This window comes from Microcaecilia unicolor, chromosome 2, assembly GCF_901765095.1.
Source record: "Microcaecilia unicolor chromosome 2, aMicUni1.1, whole genome shotgun sequence".
In the NCBI taxonomy this organism is placed as follows: Eukaryota; Metazoa; Chordata; class Amphibia; order Gymnophiona; family Siphonopidae; genus Microcaecilia; species Microcaecilia unicolor.
This window is the reverse complement of record NC_044032.1, coordinates 386277452-386293577: the sequence shown is the minus strand read 5'-3', so window position 1 is coordinate 386293577 and position 16126 is coordinate 386277452. Positions and strand designations below refer to the sequence as shown.

Below are 16126 nucleotides of genomic sequence, written 5' to 3'. Positions count from 1 at the left end.
TGTTGAATCTATCTGTATCCTACATAGCACGTATTTGACAGGTAGGTGTACACATGGGCGGAGTCTGGACAAATCAGGGGTGGGACTTACATTTACTACTACAAGTTACATGCGTATCTCTATCTCCAGCGTTTAGACATGAGAACTAATACCAGCTCTATGGCTGGCATAAGGGCTTGTGTATAAAGCACAGGCAGATATCTCGCCTATAAAGGAAAATAGGGGCCTGCTTTCTTTTATAGAATAGGCACCACAGTGGCACTCTCTAGGCACCTAAATATAGGTGCACTGTTATAGAATTGTGTGTAAATGTTTAGAATACTAGCATATACACACTGGTGCACACGCACATGCATATATGTCAATATAACACTGTAAGGGGGTATACAGAACATTGCCCTTCATCCTTAAGGACAGGCCCTCAGATGTCTTGAGCCACCTTAAAACCATTTGTTCCGCCCAGGGAGGAAGTGAGATGGGAGGGGTGGAGCTGAAGGTACAGGAACCAGGAAGTATAAAAGATAGGGCCAACATGGGATTAAGGAGGCCCAGGGAAGAACTGAAGCCCCAGCAAGTGCCTCCACAACCTATTTCTATTGGCCGTGACTTGGCTGCGGTAAGCCTTGCTCTGGGAACTGGCTGGAGCCAGACATGGAACTCAGAAGGAGAGAGAGAGAAAGTGAAGAACGTACAGACTGTGTATGGAGCATGGCAGCCACAGGCCCTGGGTAAGACTGTGTTCGGTAAACCAAAGAGACTTTTTCACCTTGTGTTCCTGGCCCTGTGATTTAACAGGTCTCAGGTTTTTGTTAATAAAGCACTTGAGTCAGTTTTACACCTTTGTCCAGCTGTGTTATTGTGCAGGCCCACCTTCAACCCTCGCTCTCCGTATCACAACCACCTATACGCTATTTTGTAACTACACAGATATCTATGACAGCATGTAGTTAGCAGATGGGTGGCATCTAAGCAAAGCATGGGCGGGGGGGGGGGGGGGGGGGGGAGGGTGCATAATTACATACATAACTTACAGAGGGGCCAGCTGTGGTAAGCATTAATGTGTGCTTACTGCAGCAAAAAGTGCGTTTTCCTGCAGGAAATGGCCAAGTAGTGTCCCACAGTAATTTTTGCTTGTGTACGTGCTACCCACATGCTAAAAAATAAGTACGTAAGAATAGCTGTACTGGGTCAGACCAATGGTCCATCCAGCCCAGTATCCTGCTTCCAGCAGTGGCCAATCCAGGTCACAAGTACCTGGCAGGAACCCAAATAGTAGCAACATGTTAACAATCCCAGGACAAGCAGTGGCTTCCCTCATGTGCATCTCAATAACAGACTATGGACTTTTCCTCCAGGAACTTGTCCAAACCTTTTTTAAACACAGATATATTAACTGCTGTTACCATATTCTTTGGTTCCAGAGATTAACTATTCTGTGAATGAAAAAATATTTCCTCCTGTTTGTTTTAAAAGTATTTCCATGTAACTTCCTTGAGTGTCCCCTAGTCTTTGTATATTTTGAAAAAGTAAAAAAATCTATTTACTTCTACTCATTCCATACCACTCAGGATTATGTAGACCTCAATCATATCTCCCCTCATCCGTCTCTTTCCAAGCTGAAGAGCCCTAACCTCTTTAACCTTTCCTCATATGAGAGGAGTTTCATCCCCTTCATCATTTTCGTCGCTCTTCTTTGAATCTTTTCTAATTCCGCTAAATCTTTTTTGAGATACAGCGACTAGAACTGAACGCAATACTCTAGGTGAGGTCGCACAATGGATACAGAGGTGTAATAGTATTCTCGGTCTTATTTACCATCCCTTTCCTAATAATTCCTAGCATCCTATTTGCTTTTTTGGCCATCACCACACACTGGGCAGAAGATTTCAGCATATCGTCTACAATGACACCTAGATCTTTTTTAGTGCTGGGGGCGGGTTTGGGACAGAGAGTGAATGTGTTCTGTGCTGATTGGTTAGTGCAGCTACATTGCCACACACTAACTGATTAGCATGTGCATAATGCGTGAGCCCTTACCATCTATATAATGGGTGGCGATAGGGGCTCCTGTGCTAACGGGAAAATTAGCATGTAGCCATTAATAAGGAAAATTGAAAAATCGGTTATTTTACTCAGGGGCGGCCTGACCATTAGGCCACCTGGAGCTGGGGGCCTCAGGCGGCACTCTTTCAGGAGCAGCATCTTCCCTCTTCCTTCCTTCACCCTGTCGCCCGATTTTACCTTTTTACAATTTTTAAAAGCTGGTGGCAGCAGCGATTCCCATATGCTACCCTGCCCCTGGTAACCGCCTCTTCCCTTTACTGCAGCCGCCTCTATGATGTAACTTCCTGTTTCCTTAGAGGAGACCACAGTAGAGAAGAGGCCAGTGCCAGTGGCAGGGCAGTGTATGGGAATCGCTGCCACTGCTGGATTTTAAAAAACATAAAAAGAACGTAAAATCGGGGAATGCTTGGAGGAAGGAAGGGTGGAGATGCCAGAACATGGCCTGGTGGGGGGGGGGGGGGGGGGGGGGCAACATTTCAGCCCTACCTCAGGTGGCATCTTGCCTTGGGCCTCCCCTGATTTTACCTTAGTGGTAAAAATGGCTTTAGTGTGCAGGAATGACCCATGTAAGGATGCGCTAAGGTCATTTTCTACCACAGTTTGGTAAAAGGACCCAGAATGCTAAACTTAGAAACATATCTCTGGATCTTAGATGCGAGCATTTACACCGGGTGGCATAAGTGCTTGTGCCAAGGCTGTAGCGAGGTATGCTGCATCCCTGCTTGGCACTGACAGAGTGGGTGGAGCAGGAGCACTGGGAGGTGCACCACACAGGGTATGTTTCTGGGTCAGGAGGACCCTCCTTGCAAGTGTCTAAGTGCATATGCATGCATATACCCATTAAGCTAGTGTTTTATAAAGGGAATTAGGCACCCTGTTATAGAATTGTTATAGAATACTAGGCCACTTCGGGATTGAAGGAAACGTACTTAACTGGATCAAAGGCTTTCTAACCACCAGAACTTATCAAGTAAAATCAAAGTCAAACATATCACCACCGTGGAAAGCAGTCTGCGGAGTACCTCAAGGATCACCATTATCACCAATACTCTTCAACATGATGATGATTCCACTGGCACAGTCCTTATCCAACCGAGGTCTTAACCCATTCATTTACGCAGATGATGTTACAATATACATCCCCTTCAGACATGATCTGACAGAAATAACCAACAAAATCAACGATAGTCTGAACATCATGAACTCCTGGGCAAACTCATTCCAACTGAAACTGAACACTGAAAAAACACATTGCCTCATCCTCTCCTCTCCATATAACAAATCCACAACCATAAATACTCCAGGAAATACCCTCCCTACCTCGGACAGTTTGAAAATACTCGGTGTCACACTCGATCGCAACCTTACCCTCGAGAGCCAAGTAAACTCTGTAACAAAGAAAATGTTCTATTCAATGTGGAAGCTAAAATGATTAAAACCTTTCTTCCCAAGAGCAACTTTTTGATACCTAATGCAATCAATGGTCCTAAGCCATGCAGATTATTGCAACAGAATCTACTTGGGCTGCAAAGAACAACTCATAAAAAAACTCCAGGCCGCCCAAAATATAGCAGCCAGGCTGATATTCAGCAAAACACGCTTCGAAAGTGCCAAACCCCTCTGAGAAAAGTTGCATTGGCTCCCAATCAAAGAACGGATCATCTTCAAAATCTGCACCTTAGTCCACAAAATCATATACGGCGTAGTCCCAGAATACATGATAGACCTCATAGACTTACCAATAAGAAACAAAGTCAGATCATCAAGATCCTACCTAAACCTACACTACCCAAATTGCAAATAAACAACAAATAAATTATCAGCACTAATTGGCATTAAGATTTACATGCACAACTCACTAAGGGCCCCTTTTACCAAGCTGCGGCAAAAGGGGGCTGGCGCTGGCGCATGTTCTACATGCGCACCGAGGCCCCCTTTTATCACAGCTGGTAAAAGGGAAGTCTCGCTCTCCTGCAGGAAATGGCCAAGCAGTAAATAAAGCACTTGCTGTGTGGCCATTTTTTGGGGGGGGGGGGAGAGCCCTTACCTCCACCCGTTGAGGTGGCGGTAAGGGCTCCCGCATTAATCCAGCAGTAACCAGGCAGTGCAATTACCGCCGGCTACACTCTGGCGCTACAAAAATAAATAAAATTATGTAGCGCCGGAAATGAAAGCACATTAAGGGTTGGGAAGTACCACCGGGCTGCTGGGGTAGCCTGGTGGTACTTCCTGTATAGCAAGCAGTAAGCCCGCGTTGGGCTCACCGCTGCTTAGTAAAAGGAGCCCGAAGTGTCTGTAATGTGATGCATGTCAATTGTAAGTGGCATAGATGAAAAGGACTTGGAGTTAACAGACCCAGCTGAAGGAGGCACTGGCGTCCCTGAGGAAGGACTTGAAACGGAAATTTCTGTCGGACGTAGAGGAATGGACAGTGAAAATTGCAACTAAATTGGAAAGCTAAGTCTTGCTTCTGCCCTTTCTCAAGGTGCTCAGTATAATTTGTTAGTTTGGGTTCTTTGAAGGAAGGAAGACCAAACTTTGTATTTCCGGGAGAGAGATGGTCCCGGATTTTTTCTTCTTTTATGGGGGGTCTAATTTAGTATCGGATGTCTTGGAATATAAAAATATATACATAAAAAATGTTGTCACTGGAAAATGGATTTATAGGTGTGGGATACTACACTATTTAATTTAATTTTCACTCACACAAATATAGGGGGCTTGAATTAAGACAGTACCACATGATGTATAGAGCTTAGAAGTGAGCCAGGTTTTTATAGCGGCTAGACTCACTGAAAAATATGCTCGGCTGTATGTACAGCCTATACTGAACTCTCTTTTCAAGCAGCACATAAAATAAAACAAAAAATCTCCAGCCATATTTTTGGTGGAGGCATGTGTTCCAACACACCCGAGCTTATCATTCTTCTTATCATTTTGGTGTAGGATTGACTATTTTTGAATTTTGAAATTACATTGTTTCTCCTGTTGGGATTTTTTTTATTATATAGTTGAAAATGGGGCATGGCCTTGGGCAGGGCATAGGCATTTCTAAAATCTATGTGCATTATTATAGAATACACCCGCTCAGCGCCCAATTTTGGCGTCAGGATTTACATGAAGTAAAACATGGCCTACATGGACATGACCAAATGTGGTCATGCCGAGAGGCGCTCAGCATATTCTTTATACTGCGTGGAAATTTAAGCCTGTTCTTTAAAATTTAGGTGTACAGAATCTAGCCCTATGTGTTTAAAACTAGTGGTAAAATGAAACCAGAATGGCTCAGAATAAATTGAGAGAGTCCAGTTAGGCTGGGAATTATTTGGCTGTTTCCCATCCTGCACTTGCAAAAGCCTGCAACCTTTGATCTCTCAGCACCAGTCTTCAGCAAGTGGACAAGAGAATGATTTTTGTGTAAACTGTGACTTCATGGCCTGCTTTTAGGGTGATAAATGATACAGGCCCAGATTATGAAGGGTATCATGCTCACTCGCTAAAAACACAGTCTTTTTCCAGGAGGTATGGTCTAATCAACAAAGATTAAATACCAAACCTTGCTCAGTCCCTGGGAATTTTTTCTCATGCTTTGGTTTATCTCAAAGGTCTAACACAAGCGCTCTTTTTGAGTTACCTATTAGTAATTTTCATACCTTAAAAAAAAGACCAATAAAGCTAAAGGTTATTTCAAGACTTGTTGCCACATTTGACTTTTGCGAAGTAAAATTATGGCTTGTATGGATCTGACATTGCATTTAATTTAGTTTAATACATTTTCTATACCGCCTTAGGAGGGGAACCATCAAAGCAGTTTGCAAGGGGATAATTTTCAGCTGTGGGGATCAGGCTTTTAGCAGGTCTAAACATACAAACTGTCCGTGTAGCAGCTGACTATTGCTGTTATTTGGAGAGTTTTGGGTTGCTGCCTCAGCACAAAGGAGGAAGTTGTATAACTCGGCACCTCTGTTTAGACAGACTTAGGGCGCATAGTAAGAGCCTGGTTCCATTATATAATACTAGTGTAACCTGGTACGAGTGCATTCAACATTTAGGCCAACCTTAGACCTGGTTTAAATGCAGATGTCTAAACACAGAAGGGATGTATGTAATGGGTATACATAAAATGGAAGGAAAAAGGCCCCAAAGAGCTCTTAGATCGTAAAAATCTGCCAGAGCTAATCAGATCAAAATGAGCTTCTCTTTATCATTGGCCAGAAAAAAACCTTCCACTTGTGAACTACTTCCTGCAATTCTGATGATTTATTTATTTTGATGATCTAAGAGCTCTTTGAGTGCTTTTTCCTTCTGTTTTGGAGCTACACGATTTATACACGTTGGGACTATCATCGGTATATGTACAATCTAATTAGGACATTTTCAGTTTGTGGAAAGCTTTGGTATTCTGTATTCTAGCGAGTGTATATTTCCACACCCGACTTGATTTAGGCTTTAATAGATATACATAATACATACACACATATACATATATATTAGGGGTGGGCCATGATTAAAAATTGTAATCAAAATTAATTGTGGTATTAAAAATTTTAAATCACATGATTAATTGCATCTCTGGGCTGGATGGCTTGATACTGGTAAATTGCCACTGCACAGAAACTTTTTTAACCTGCTGAATATAAAGAAAAGTTGCTTACACACACTTCCTTCCCACAGCACATTGCCCCCCCCCCCAATAGAGATACAAATGCCCACCTTTCTTCTCTTCTGCTGCATCATTCCCCTATACTTACACCCAAGTGTCTCCCTTCTGCTGTTAAACCTGTTACACCTGACACACAGACGTCCATTTCTCTCCTGTCTTGCTGCTGCTGACCTCTCCCTCCTCTAGCACACAGGTCCAGCATTCTCCCCCTCCCCCTGAATATTTATCTGGCTCTTCATAGGGTTTCCGGTAGCGATTCCCACATGCTGCTTGCAACTGACATGGATGCCTTGTCTCTGCTACGTTATGCCAAGGTGAAATAGGATAGGCAGAGGAGAGAAAGCAATGCTGGACAACAGACAACAAAACTTCTGATCATGATTTAAACATGTAATCCTAGTTAAATTTAAAAAAAAAATAATCAAATTATTAGTGAACTAAATGCGAACCCCTAATATGTGCATCTATGTCTATATATTTATATACCTATCCATAATAGATAAGAAGTTGTGCCTGTCTGGCCTTTATTTGCACTACAATGTACTGAAAAGCAAGGGGCAAATTTCGACTAGTGAGGTATAAATAATTTCCTGTACTTTGAAACAAAACATCTGCCATTTGGGATGGGATTTGTAAAAATTCCATCTGCTTAAACACTAGGGGTAAAAATTCTTTTTCCCCGCTACTTTACCCTGCGTGGTAGAGGCTGGTGATAGCCTACAAATTGTGCTGGCATTAGACCTTGCTGTGCGGGAACAGAACTGAAATGGACTCCATGTAAGTAATTTGCAATAACATGCACGTTACAACTGAGACGCAGTTCCATGCTATGTTGACCTACAGCCAGCCCTCAGTTTGTAATTGAGCGCATTTGTTTTAAGAGGAGAGAGAGAGTGTGTGTCTGTGCAGGGCCAGTGCTAGGCATGCTGGGGCCCAGGGCACAAGTTTGGAAGGGGCCCCAAAGCTTGCTAGTATGGGCAGACCATTGCCCTGTTTGCACCCCCTCCCCTAATACTGCCCCTGTTTGTGTACCTGTGAGTGTGGTGTGCATGCCTGTGCACATGTGTGTGTATGCAAATATCGTCGAAGATTCACAGTCTGGGAGTGATCTTGGATACTACTCTTTCCTTTAGGCCGCATGTAGCATCGGTGGTTTATACGGTATTTTTAAAACTGTGATTAGTTGCAAGGCTTCATAATTTTTGTATCTACACAGAATTTTCGTAGTGTTGTACAGGCTTATTTATGTATTTATTTACAAGCCGTAAAGCCCGTTACAACGGGCAAGTTGTTTTGTTTCTGAAATGTAAAGAGTGAGAGTGTGTATATGTGTGTGTGTGCACCTCTTTTCTCCCCCTCGCAGAGCTGTGACTGGCACAGAGAACCTTGGGAGCAGCACTACCATGTGCACAGAGCCGGAGCACTTCTCCCACATCCTCCGGTCCCACGCCGGGCCTTTTCTCTCTTCGGAACCGGCTGTACTCCTTAAAAGGAGCCGGTTCCTTTAAAAGAATGGATTTCCCGGCCCTGCGTCGAAACATGCGTCTGACGTCATCACGTCGACGCCAGACGCTGACGCAGGGCCAATCAGAGCCCCAGAACACTCCCCAAGCTTTCGGGCTTCCCCCCTCCGTCTCTGTAACAACGCCTCAAAACCCACAGCGATCCCAATCTCCTCCCAACTCCCGTCTTCAATCTCCACGATGGGAACCGCCGCCCACCTCATCCCAACACCACTGGAGGCCCCAGGCATCGCATCCCTGCACCGCCCTACCCCGCTCCAGGTACATTTTAAACTACATTAAAGCACTGGCTGTTCTTGTGAGCGATGTGGTCGGGAGGCTCGCGCTGGAGGGGGCGTCATCGAGAGAGACCTGTGACATGCTGCAGATGCGAAGAACAGCTGCGCTGTTCTGCGCATACGCAGCACATCGGTCACTCTTCATTTATATAGTAGAATTACATTTGTATCCCACATTTTCCCACCTATTTGTAGGCTCAATGTGGCTTATATAGTACTGGAGAGGCCTTTGCAGGCTCCGGTGTGAACAAATACAGGGTGATGTTGTGGTAAGATCAAGTTCATGTGGCACAGACACATTAGGGAATCGGAGAACAGAAGAGTTGTGTTATGTTCATTACGTGCTTTAGTTTGGTTGTGTTGCAGAGATCAGGCATTTAAGTTGGATCGGTAAGGTATGTCTTTTCAAACAGGTTGGTTTTTAGTGATTTGATTTAGTCATGGTTCGGTTTGATTACCACAATGCTTTGTTGTGCGGGTTACCGCATGCGACTTTAAAAGTTTTGCAGGTAGCGCAGAATTTTCCAGCTTGTTTATTGATGTGGGCACACAGGTTTGATCAGGCCCGTGCCAAGGGTCTATGCCGCCCCCCCGCAGATGAAATGTTGGCGCCCCCCCCCGCAGAAGAACAGTTGGCGAGCGCGCGCCCCTCTCCCCCCTTCCCCCCGTGAAGATGATCGCTGCGTGCCCTGGGGGCCTTTAAATCTTTTACTTGCAGTCGCAGCAGCGTCTGTGAAAACGGAGCGCTGCCGACGTCTCCCTTCCCTTGCACTCGTTGGTTCCCTCAGTGCCCCGCCTTCTTCTGACGTCAGAAGAAGGCGGGACACTGAGGGAACCAAGAGCGCGAAGGGAAGGGAGACGTCGGCAGCGCTCCGTTTTCACAGACGCTGCTGCGACTGCAAGTAAAAGATTTAAAGGCCTCGGCGTCGCGGGGCGAGGGTAAGCACTGCGGCGGCGCCCTCCAGAGGTGGGCACCCTCCTGCGGTGCTTACCCCGCTTACCGCATCGGCACGGGCCTGGGTTTGATCATGTTACCCCGCAGTTGCAGGAATTGCATTGGTTGCCTATTGCCAACGTATTTTGTTTAAAATCTTGGCACTTGTGCTTAAGGCGTTGCACGGTGAAACCCAGCATGAATTGATGTTGAGACCGTGTTTTTATTGCCCTGTTCGGTCGCTTCGATCTCAGGATCAGGCTTTGCTGGTTATTCCTTCGTTTTGGTCGGTTCGGTTACAGGCGACACATTCTCGGGTTTTTATGGTGGCTGGTCCTTGTTTGCGGAACGCTCTTCCTCTGCCCCTGTGGCAGGGTAGTTCATTCGCTTCTTTTCGGAAGGAGTTGAAAGCATTTTTGTTTTGTCAGGCATTTGGAGTTTCTTAATCAGGTTTTCTTTTCTTTTTTTTCTGTGGGGAAGGGGGTTTGAAGAAATGTGTGTTTTTAATTGATATGTTTGTTTTCTTGTACCCTGCGCAAATGGCTAAATGGGCGGGTTATAAATTTTGTTAAATAAATAAATAAATGTGTGGTATATAATGGTTTGGCTGCACTCAGACTTCCCAAGTGGTTTAATTTTTTTTGAACACTTGAAGTTAATTTTGGAATTCCCTGTATCTATTAACAATGCTGATAAAATTTCATAAAAGAGATCCTTTAAACATACAACAAAAACTTTTTCCACTCTAAAAAAGAAAAGAATGTGTATATATGCAAATAAAACCTATCTTTCTGTCTATATGTAAATGAGGATGTCAATAAAAAAAGATGATTTTTTACAGTTTGGATGCTCCACTGAAATCTATCTATCTATCTATCTATCTATCTATCTATCGCAGGCTTCTGCTTATAAACAGGAACATGAAAACCCAATGCAACCCCTCTCCCAAAATTGATGCTTATTAAATAAATACTGGAAGATCTCCACTGCCCCTGGTTCAGTGTCATGAAGGGGGATGGGAGGATTAAGAGAGATTGTAGAATAGGAAAAAGTCATTACTTGTTTGCATTATAACAGGTCTGGTTTCTTTCCTGTAAATGGAACAGGAGTGTGTGGGTTACTGTTCTGAACAAAATCTATATTTGTCGAAGCATGATAATGAAAACTAGGACTTTGTAAGCAAAATATTTTTGTGCCTTTTAAGTATAGTTTCATGTTTTTCCACCGGTCATTTTTCTTTTTTCATTTTGTATTGTGTATTCATTTTAGCACACCAATACTTGCACAGTCTAAAATAAAACTCTTACTCATTTTGGATCAGGAAAGAGAAGGGACCCAAAGAGTTGAGTGAATGGGAGGAAACCTGGAGGAGGTGGGGGAGGGGCTTTTGGTAAAAATTGGTTGTGCTGTTAATTGTTAATAATTCTTGTTTTATTGTTTACATTTCTTTTCAACAAAGTGTATGATGTCACAATTTGAAATATTCTTAAAAACCAAATTTAGAAAGCCAGAACAAATGTGGTAGTTAAATCTCTTATCACAATTTACAATCTTAATTGCAGGCTGAAACGCTCTCAAAGGCTGCACAGTAGTACTGAACCTTTCAACAAAATCTCTGAACAGGAATCAGAATAGTGCAAAATACAGGAATGTTTATTTTTATGTAATTTATTTAGAACACTGTTAAAATATGCTTCCTGATAAACATCTATGTCTTGCTGGGCCAGTATTAGCCTCCCATGTTCAATGAGGGGGCAAATGGCATGCATTAAAAAGATCACATGTAGAACTGAAAGAAAACAAGTCTTCACTGAGATCCCAATTTGTATTGACCTTTAAAATATTATTGATACAGCCTTCTTCAAAATAATACATTTTACCATGTTATGACAGTGGAAGTAAAACCCAGACTGGCTCAATCTGTCCTCCTTTTTCTGGAGCCATAGGGTAACCCTAAATCAAGGGGACGAAAATGTTCAAAGCCACTTGCGTGGGTAAACCAATGTTTCACCTGCGAAAATGGGGCTGCCTGAAAATTTGCCACCCTGAAGGTAAAAATTAAACGCATCCACAATGCGCTTAATATCCTCTCACGGTGAGCCACGCTGTTATCTCCCCACAGGGTGCTCAAGTCACAGCAGGGAAAGAACAAACGACAAACATTTTGAAATCTACTGATGATATTTCCAAGGGCAAAAGTAACCACAGAAAAAAAGCAAGCGAGGAAACGCAAATCTTCATGGGAGGAGAGAGATAAAAAGATTCCTTGCATGTCTCAACATCAACACGGACAGTTTAATTATTGACCCGTAAAAATCTTAATCTTACTAATCTGTCCCTGTTTGGCCACACACACAGACCGTTAGGGACATAAACATTTTTTGATTAAAGAAGCCGTACAAATTCTATTTTCAAAACTAAGCAAATACTTCTTTGGTTTTTCCAATCAACATTTTCCCATTCATAAATGCAAATAATCAGAATATTATTTCCCTAATAAACAGTGCAGTCTAGGGTTCAGTAGAAAGCTAAACTCTTACATGTTAAGTACAATACACGGTTTTTTTAAATTTCCGTCTTTCCGCTTCTATCCTGATTTCTGTTATGACTGTTACGTCTTTTTCATCACATGCGCATGTGTTTAGAAAATATACCGTGGTTAATTTATACATAGTTATATAAGAATAATTTTTACTTACACTTGCGTGAAGCTTCCCTTTCCTTGACATGGCTAAAAATTTGTTGCTGGAAACTCCTCGTATTCCTACAATCCCCTGAGAGACAGCAAATATTTCCAACACACCTAGAAGGACAGAAAAATAAAACACAGTTCTTCCGAACTCGTTGTGATCAAAATAGCTGCCTCTTTCGAGTGTCCGGTGTGTTTATATCTGAGAAACTTTACCCCCCCCCCCCCCCATCTCTCCACTCCATAGCTTTCGGGTTTGGTTTTTCTCTAGATCCCGGTTTAGGATTTGAATGTGGAATTCCAGCTGGGGAAACACAAGCAGGTCTTCGTTTGGCGGAAAATGTATACGGATCGCATATACGAAAATATAGAAATCGACTTTAAAAAAAATTAGATTTTTTTAAAAAGCTCCTGTTGGCACCCATCACACAGAAATTGCACCAGAAACGTGCTCTCTCTCTCTCTCTCTCTCTAACCAGTCGAACAGAGTGGTTCAAATATAACATCTGACAGCTGATGCTGGCTATGAATTATACATGAACTATATTATGAAAAAATATATACGTATACAAGCAATATGCACACGTATCACCAGAAAAAACAACCAACCAACCAACCAACCCTCTTCCTCAGTCCTAAGGGGGGACTGATTTTTATGTACCTTGAAGACAGATCCATTCCGTACAGCATCGTTTAAGGCCCAATGACCCCCCTACCTTCGGGATTCCCTGCTTTTTACACAGCTCGGTTAAAGTGCCCCGCTCTTACCCGTTACTCATTATTAGTAATTCCTGGCTTCTTTGAGGAATTTACAGCGCCTCTTATTAAATGTGGATCCGTGGAAGTGGAGATCTGCAGCTGAACAAAGGGGGCTCGACAGGCGCTGGACCCAACCAGTATCAGGGGAAAGTATGTGGGAGAGAGATTTTTTTTCTTTGCGGTTGGAATAGCTTTTCTTGGCTCTTCACAAGTTTAATAATAATATACAGCTAAACTGAAAATGGGGGTTGTCTTAGAGACTTCATTTATTCAACAATCGGGAAACTGAAGCGCTTAATGTTTTCATCCCTCATTCATTGACCATCAGCAGCCACTCGGGCATTTGAGCCCGGTTTCTTAGCTACCAGCTGACTGCAGAAAATCAGACCTTACAGGTTGGAAGCTCAAAATTCTCTTAACAAAATGGGAATTGTGGATAGGAGAGGGAAAGGTCTCAAAATGCCCAGGTGCCATTTTGGTAACAGAATTGCGATCTTTGAACGTGCAATGTCTGATTTTCTGCAGTCAATTGTTAATATTTAATATTTGAGGCTCTGCTCAGTAGAGTTTATTATTGGTGGAAGTGTTCTTAGCTACCGGCGCCAGTTCCTCGAGGAGGGAGGGAGGAAAAATGGCCCAGGAGCTGCTGCCAGTAATACCGGTGGGTGGGTGGGAAGAAAGGAAAAGCCCCCGAATCTGCAGGGAGCAGGCTGCCGGGAAACCAGCATCTCCCAGAGGCTGCGATAAAACGTGCCTCGCTTCTAGGAGGCGGATCCGGATTTTGTCTGCGGATATTTTCCTCCTGCTTCTGTATCCGTGTCGGGGGTGAGGGATCGAAAACAGGTCCAAGGGTTTAGAGGGGACTCAGAGGCTCGGATGCAGCTCCCCTGTTGCAGCCGCACCTGTCAGGCGCTACTGCTACACGGCCCTGTCCTGCTCTTGCACCTAGGACTCTCCAGCAGATCCATTTGTCTTCTAGAAAGAGGAAGGGGTTGATTGTTTTATAAACGGTTACTTTATTATTTTTATTATTATGCTTTCATCTGTGGCACGCCATACCCAGTGTTTAGATGGGAGGAAACAAGGATTGTTCGACCTAATTTAAATTCCTGATCTTATTATCGCAGGGTTTGAAATGTTACCTTAATTTTCTTCCCACTTTTCAATACTGCCCCCTTTGTTTCTGTATGGCAGGGAATGGGATTATTCAGTTCTGTCTAGTAACAGGGGATGCGTTCACTGCTGATCAGTAATAATGTATAATTAATTGTTTTATACTTTGGTTCACTGTTGCCAGAAATTCAGTGTTTATGGACCTGTACGAGCTGTGAAAAGGTTGCTTTCCCCTAAGTGTTATGTTCAAAGAAAAGAGAATGCTGGGGTAATTCATAAGTGAATGATTAGGTGATGATGATAGAGATAATAATAATAATAATTATTGTTATTATTATTATTATTAAAGATTTAAATTGAAAGCTCCAAGAGTCAGTTTTAATCCACCCGACCTGGGGAACAAATTGTGAGCTCCCTGGTTTAGAAAGTGTGGTAAGAAGTTACTTTCCTAAACCTGCAAAACTGTGACCGCCGTTTTCGGTCTTTGCTTCTTCCAGCGCCGACCCTACATGCCAAGATCCGAAGAAACTGGTGTCTGAAATTGAACTGCCCAGAAGTTTCCTTTCGGGTGGCTCGGAAGAGATTAGATTATGGGCAGTTCTGGAATACTTGTTTTTCTCTAATTGTTTCGCATCTTTCTCAGGATGGTGCCAATCGATACAACTTCTAAAAGTATTATTTACTCTGGGTTTTTCTGTGGGGCTTCGTTTTTACCCGCATTTTCTTGCGGGAAGCAAATCCTGATTTTTGTGCGTGTGTGTGTTCAGTCTTCCGGCTGATAGTGAAGCAGGTAAAGTGGACAATCGTATACTGTATGCTATTCGCTGTGTAGTGATTAGATTGGATCTGGTTTGACTTAACAATTAGAACCTTTATTTTTTTTGTTTGTTTTGAAAGCATACACGATGCAGTGCTACCTTTTTTCTTTTCCTCGCTTTGTTAATAGCTGGACGAATTTCTTTTGCTCTGTAGGGGTTGGCCCTAACACAGGCCCAGATGCACAGAGCTCAAGAAATCCCATACACTTACTTAGTCGGAGCTGGTAAAAAAAAACCCAAACAAACCCAAAACCTGGATTTCTGTGCAGGGCCGAAATTGAGAAAATAATAGAACTCAGTAAAAGGTGGGGCAGGGAAAACATTTATAAAACAACGTTCTCTTTCTGTTTATCCGTCTTCTGGGACCATCCCCCGGTTCCAAGGTTTCTTATTTGAGGGGTGGGGGACACACACACCAGCAATTGTAAATTAGAGGAAGCATTTCAGCCAAACGATTCCCGCAGAGGCTTGAGGCAGCTCCCATTAGAAGTGCTGGACTCTTCCGAAACTCGCTGCTCTCATATTTTTATTATCCCCAGGCTCGAGCAGTGGACGTGTCAGCTTGCAAAAAACCCCCCAACTTACTGAAAGGACTGGCTTGGTGGGAGCCGTTCACTCGGCCGTCGGGGTGGATCTGCAGATGAAAGCCAATGCCCACCGTGCAGTACAGACTCCCCGTCCGGCGACCCGCTGGGCTCCAGGGAAGGTTGCCCCCGCTCTCCGATCCGTCGCCCCCGAGAGCCGCAGAGGGGGCAGGGTTAATCTGCTGACTGCTGCTTCTGCCCGGGGCTCCGAGTGATGATTTGGGGGCTGATTGCTGTTTTTGTGCCAAGGCGATAAGGATCAGGTGGCTGCAGACAAGCAGTAAGGACAAGCTCATTCTTCCGGCGGGAGGGGTCCCCAGTGCATTTTGCCCAGCGGCAATTTACTGGGTCTGTGCTTCGGGGGGGACACTCGGGTCCGGCGACCAGCTGTGCGAATACCGTACTAGAGACTGATAAACATCACTGGCACTGTCCGAGATATTAATACGGCCGGTGATCTCACCGCTTGATGCACGAATGCAGCCGAGAGGAGGCTCCCCAGTCGCTGTTTGAGGGGTTGGTTGGCTTGTTGCTTTGCTGGGTTCTTAAGCAGAGACGGGGGGCAAGGCCATCAGAGGACAGGAACTGGCCCTGGAAGAAGCTGGCAGCCGACAGGTGCCACCCCCCTCCTCCCTTGACAACTTTGCCCCGATGGTGCCATCCTGACGGTGGCAGCAGCTGGGACACAGCCAGATGCGTCT

General features: G+C 44.0%; 1 protein-coding gene across 1 annotated transcript in view; it reads right to left on the bottom strand.

The window, feature by feature from the left end:
- The window catches only part of FGF5 (fibroblast growth factor 5), a 76131-nt gene extending 60410 nt beyond the window's left edge, over positions 1-15721 (bottom strand). Inside the window, exons 1-2 of the mRNA XM_030192482.1 lie at positions 15427-15721; positions 12162-12265 (exon numbers count right to left, since the gene is read on the bottom strand). Coding sequence (XP_030048342.1) covers positions 12162-12265; positions 15427-15721 — 399 coding nt within the window. The remainder of the gene's footprint in view (positions 1-12161; positions 12266-15426) is intronic.
- Positions 15722-16126: the final 405 nt, after the last annotated feature.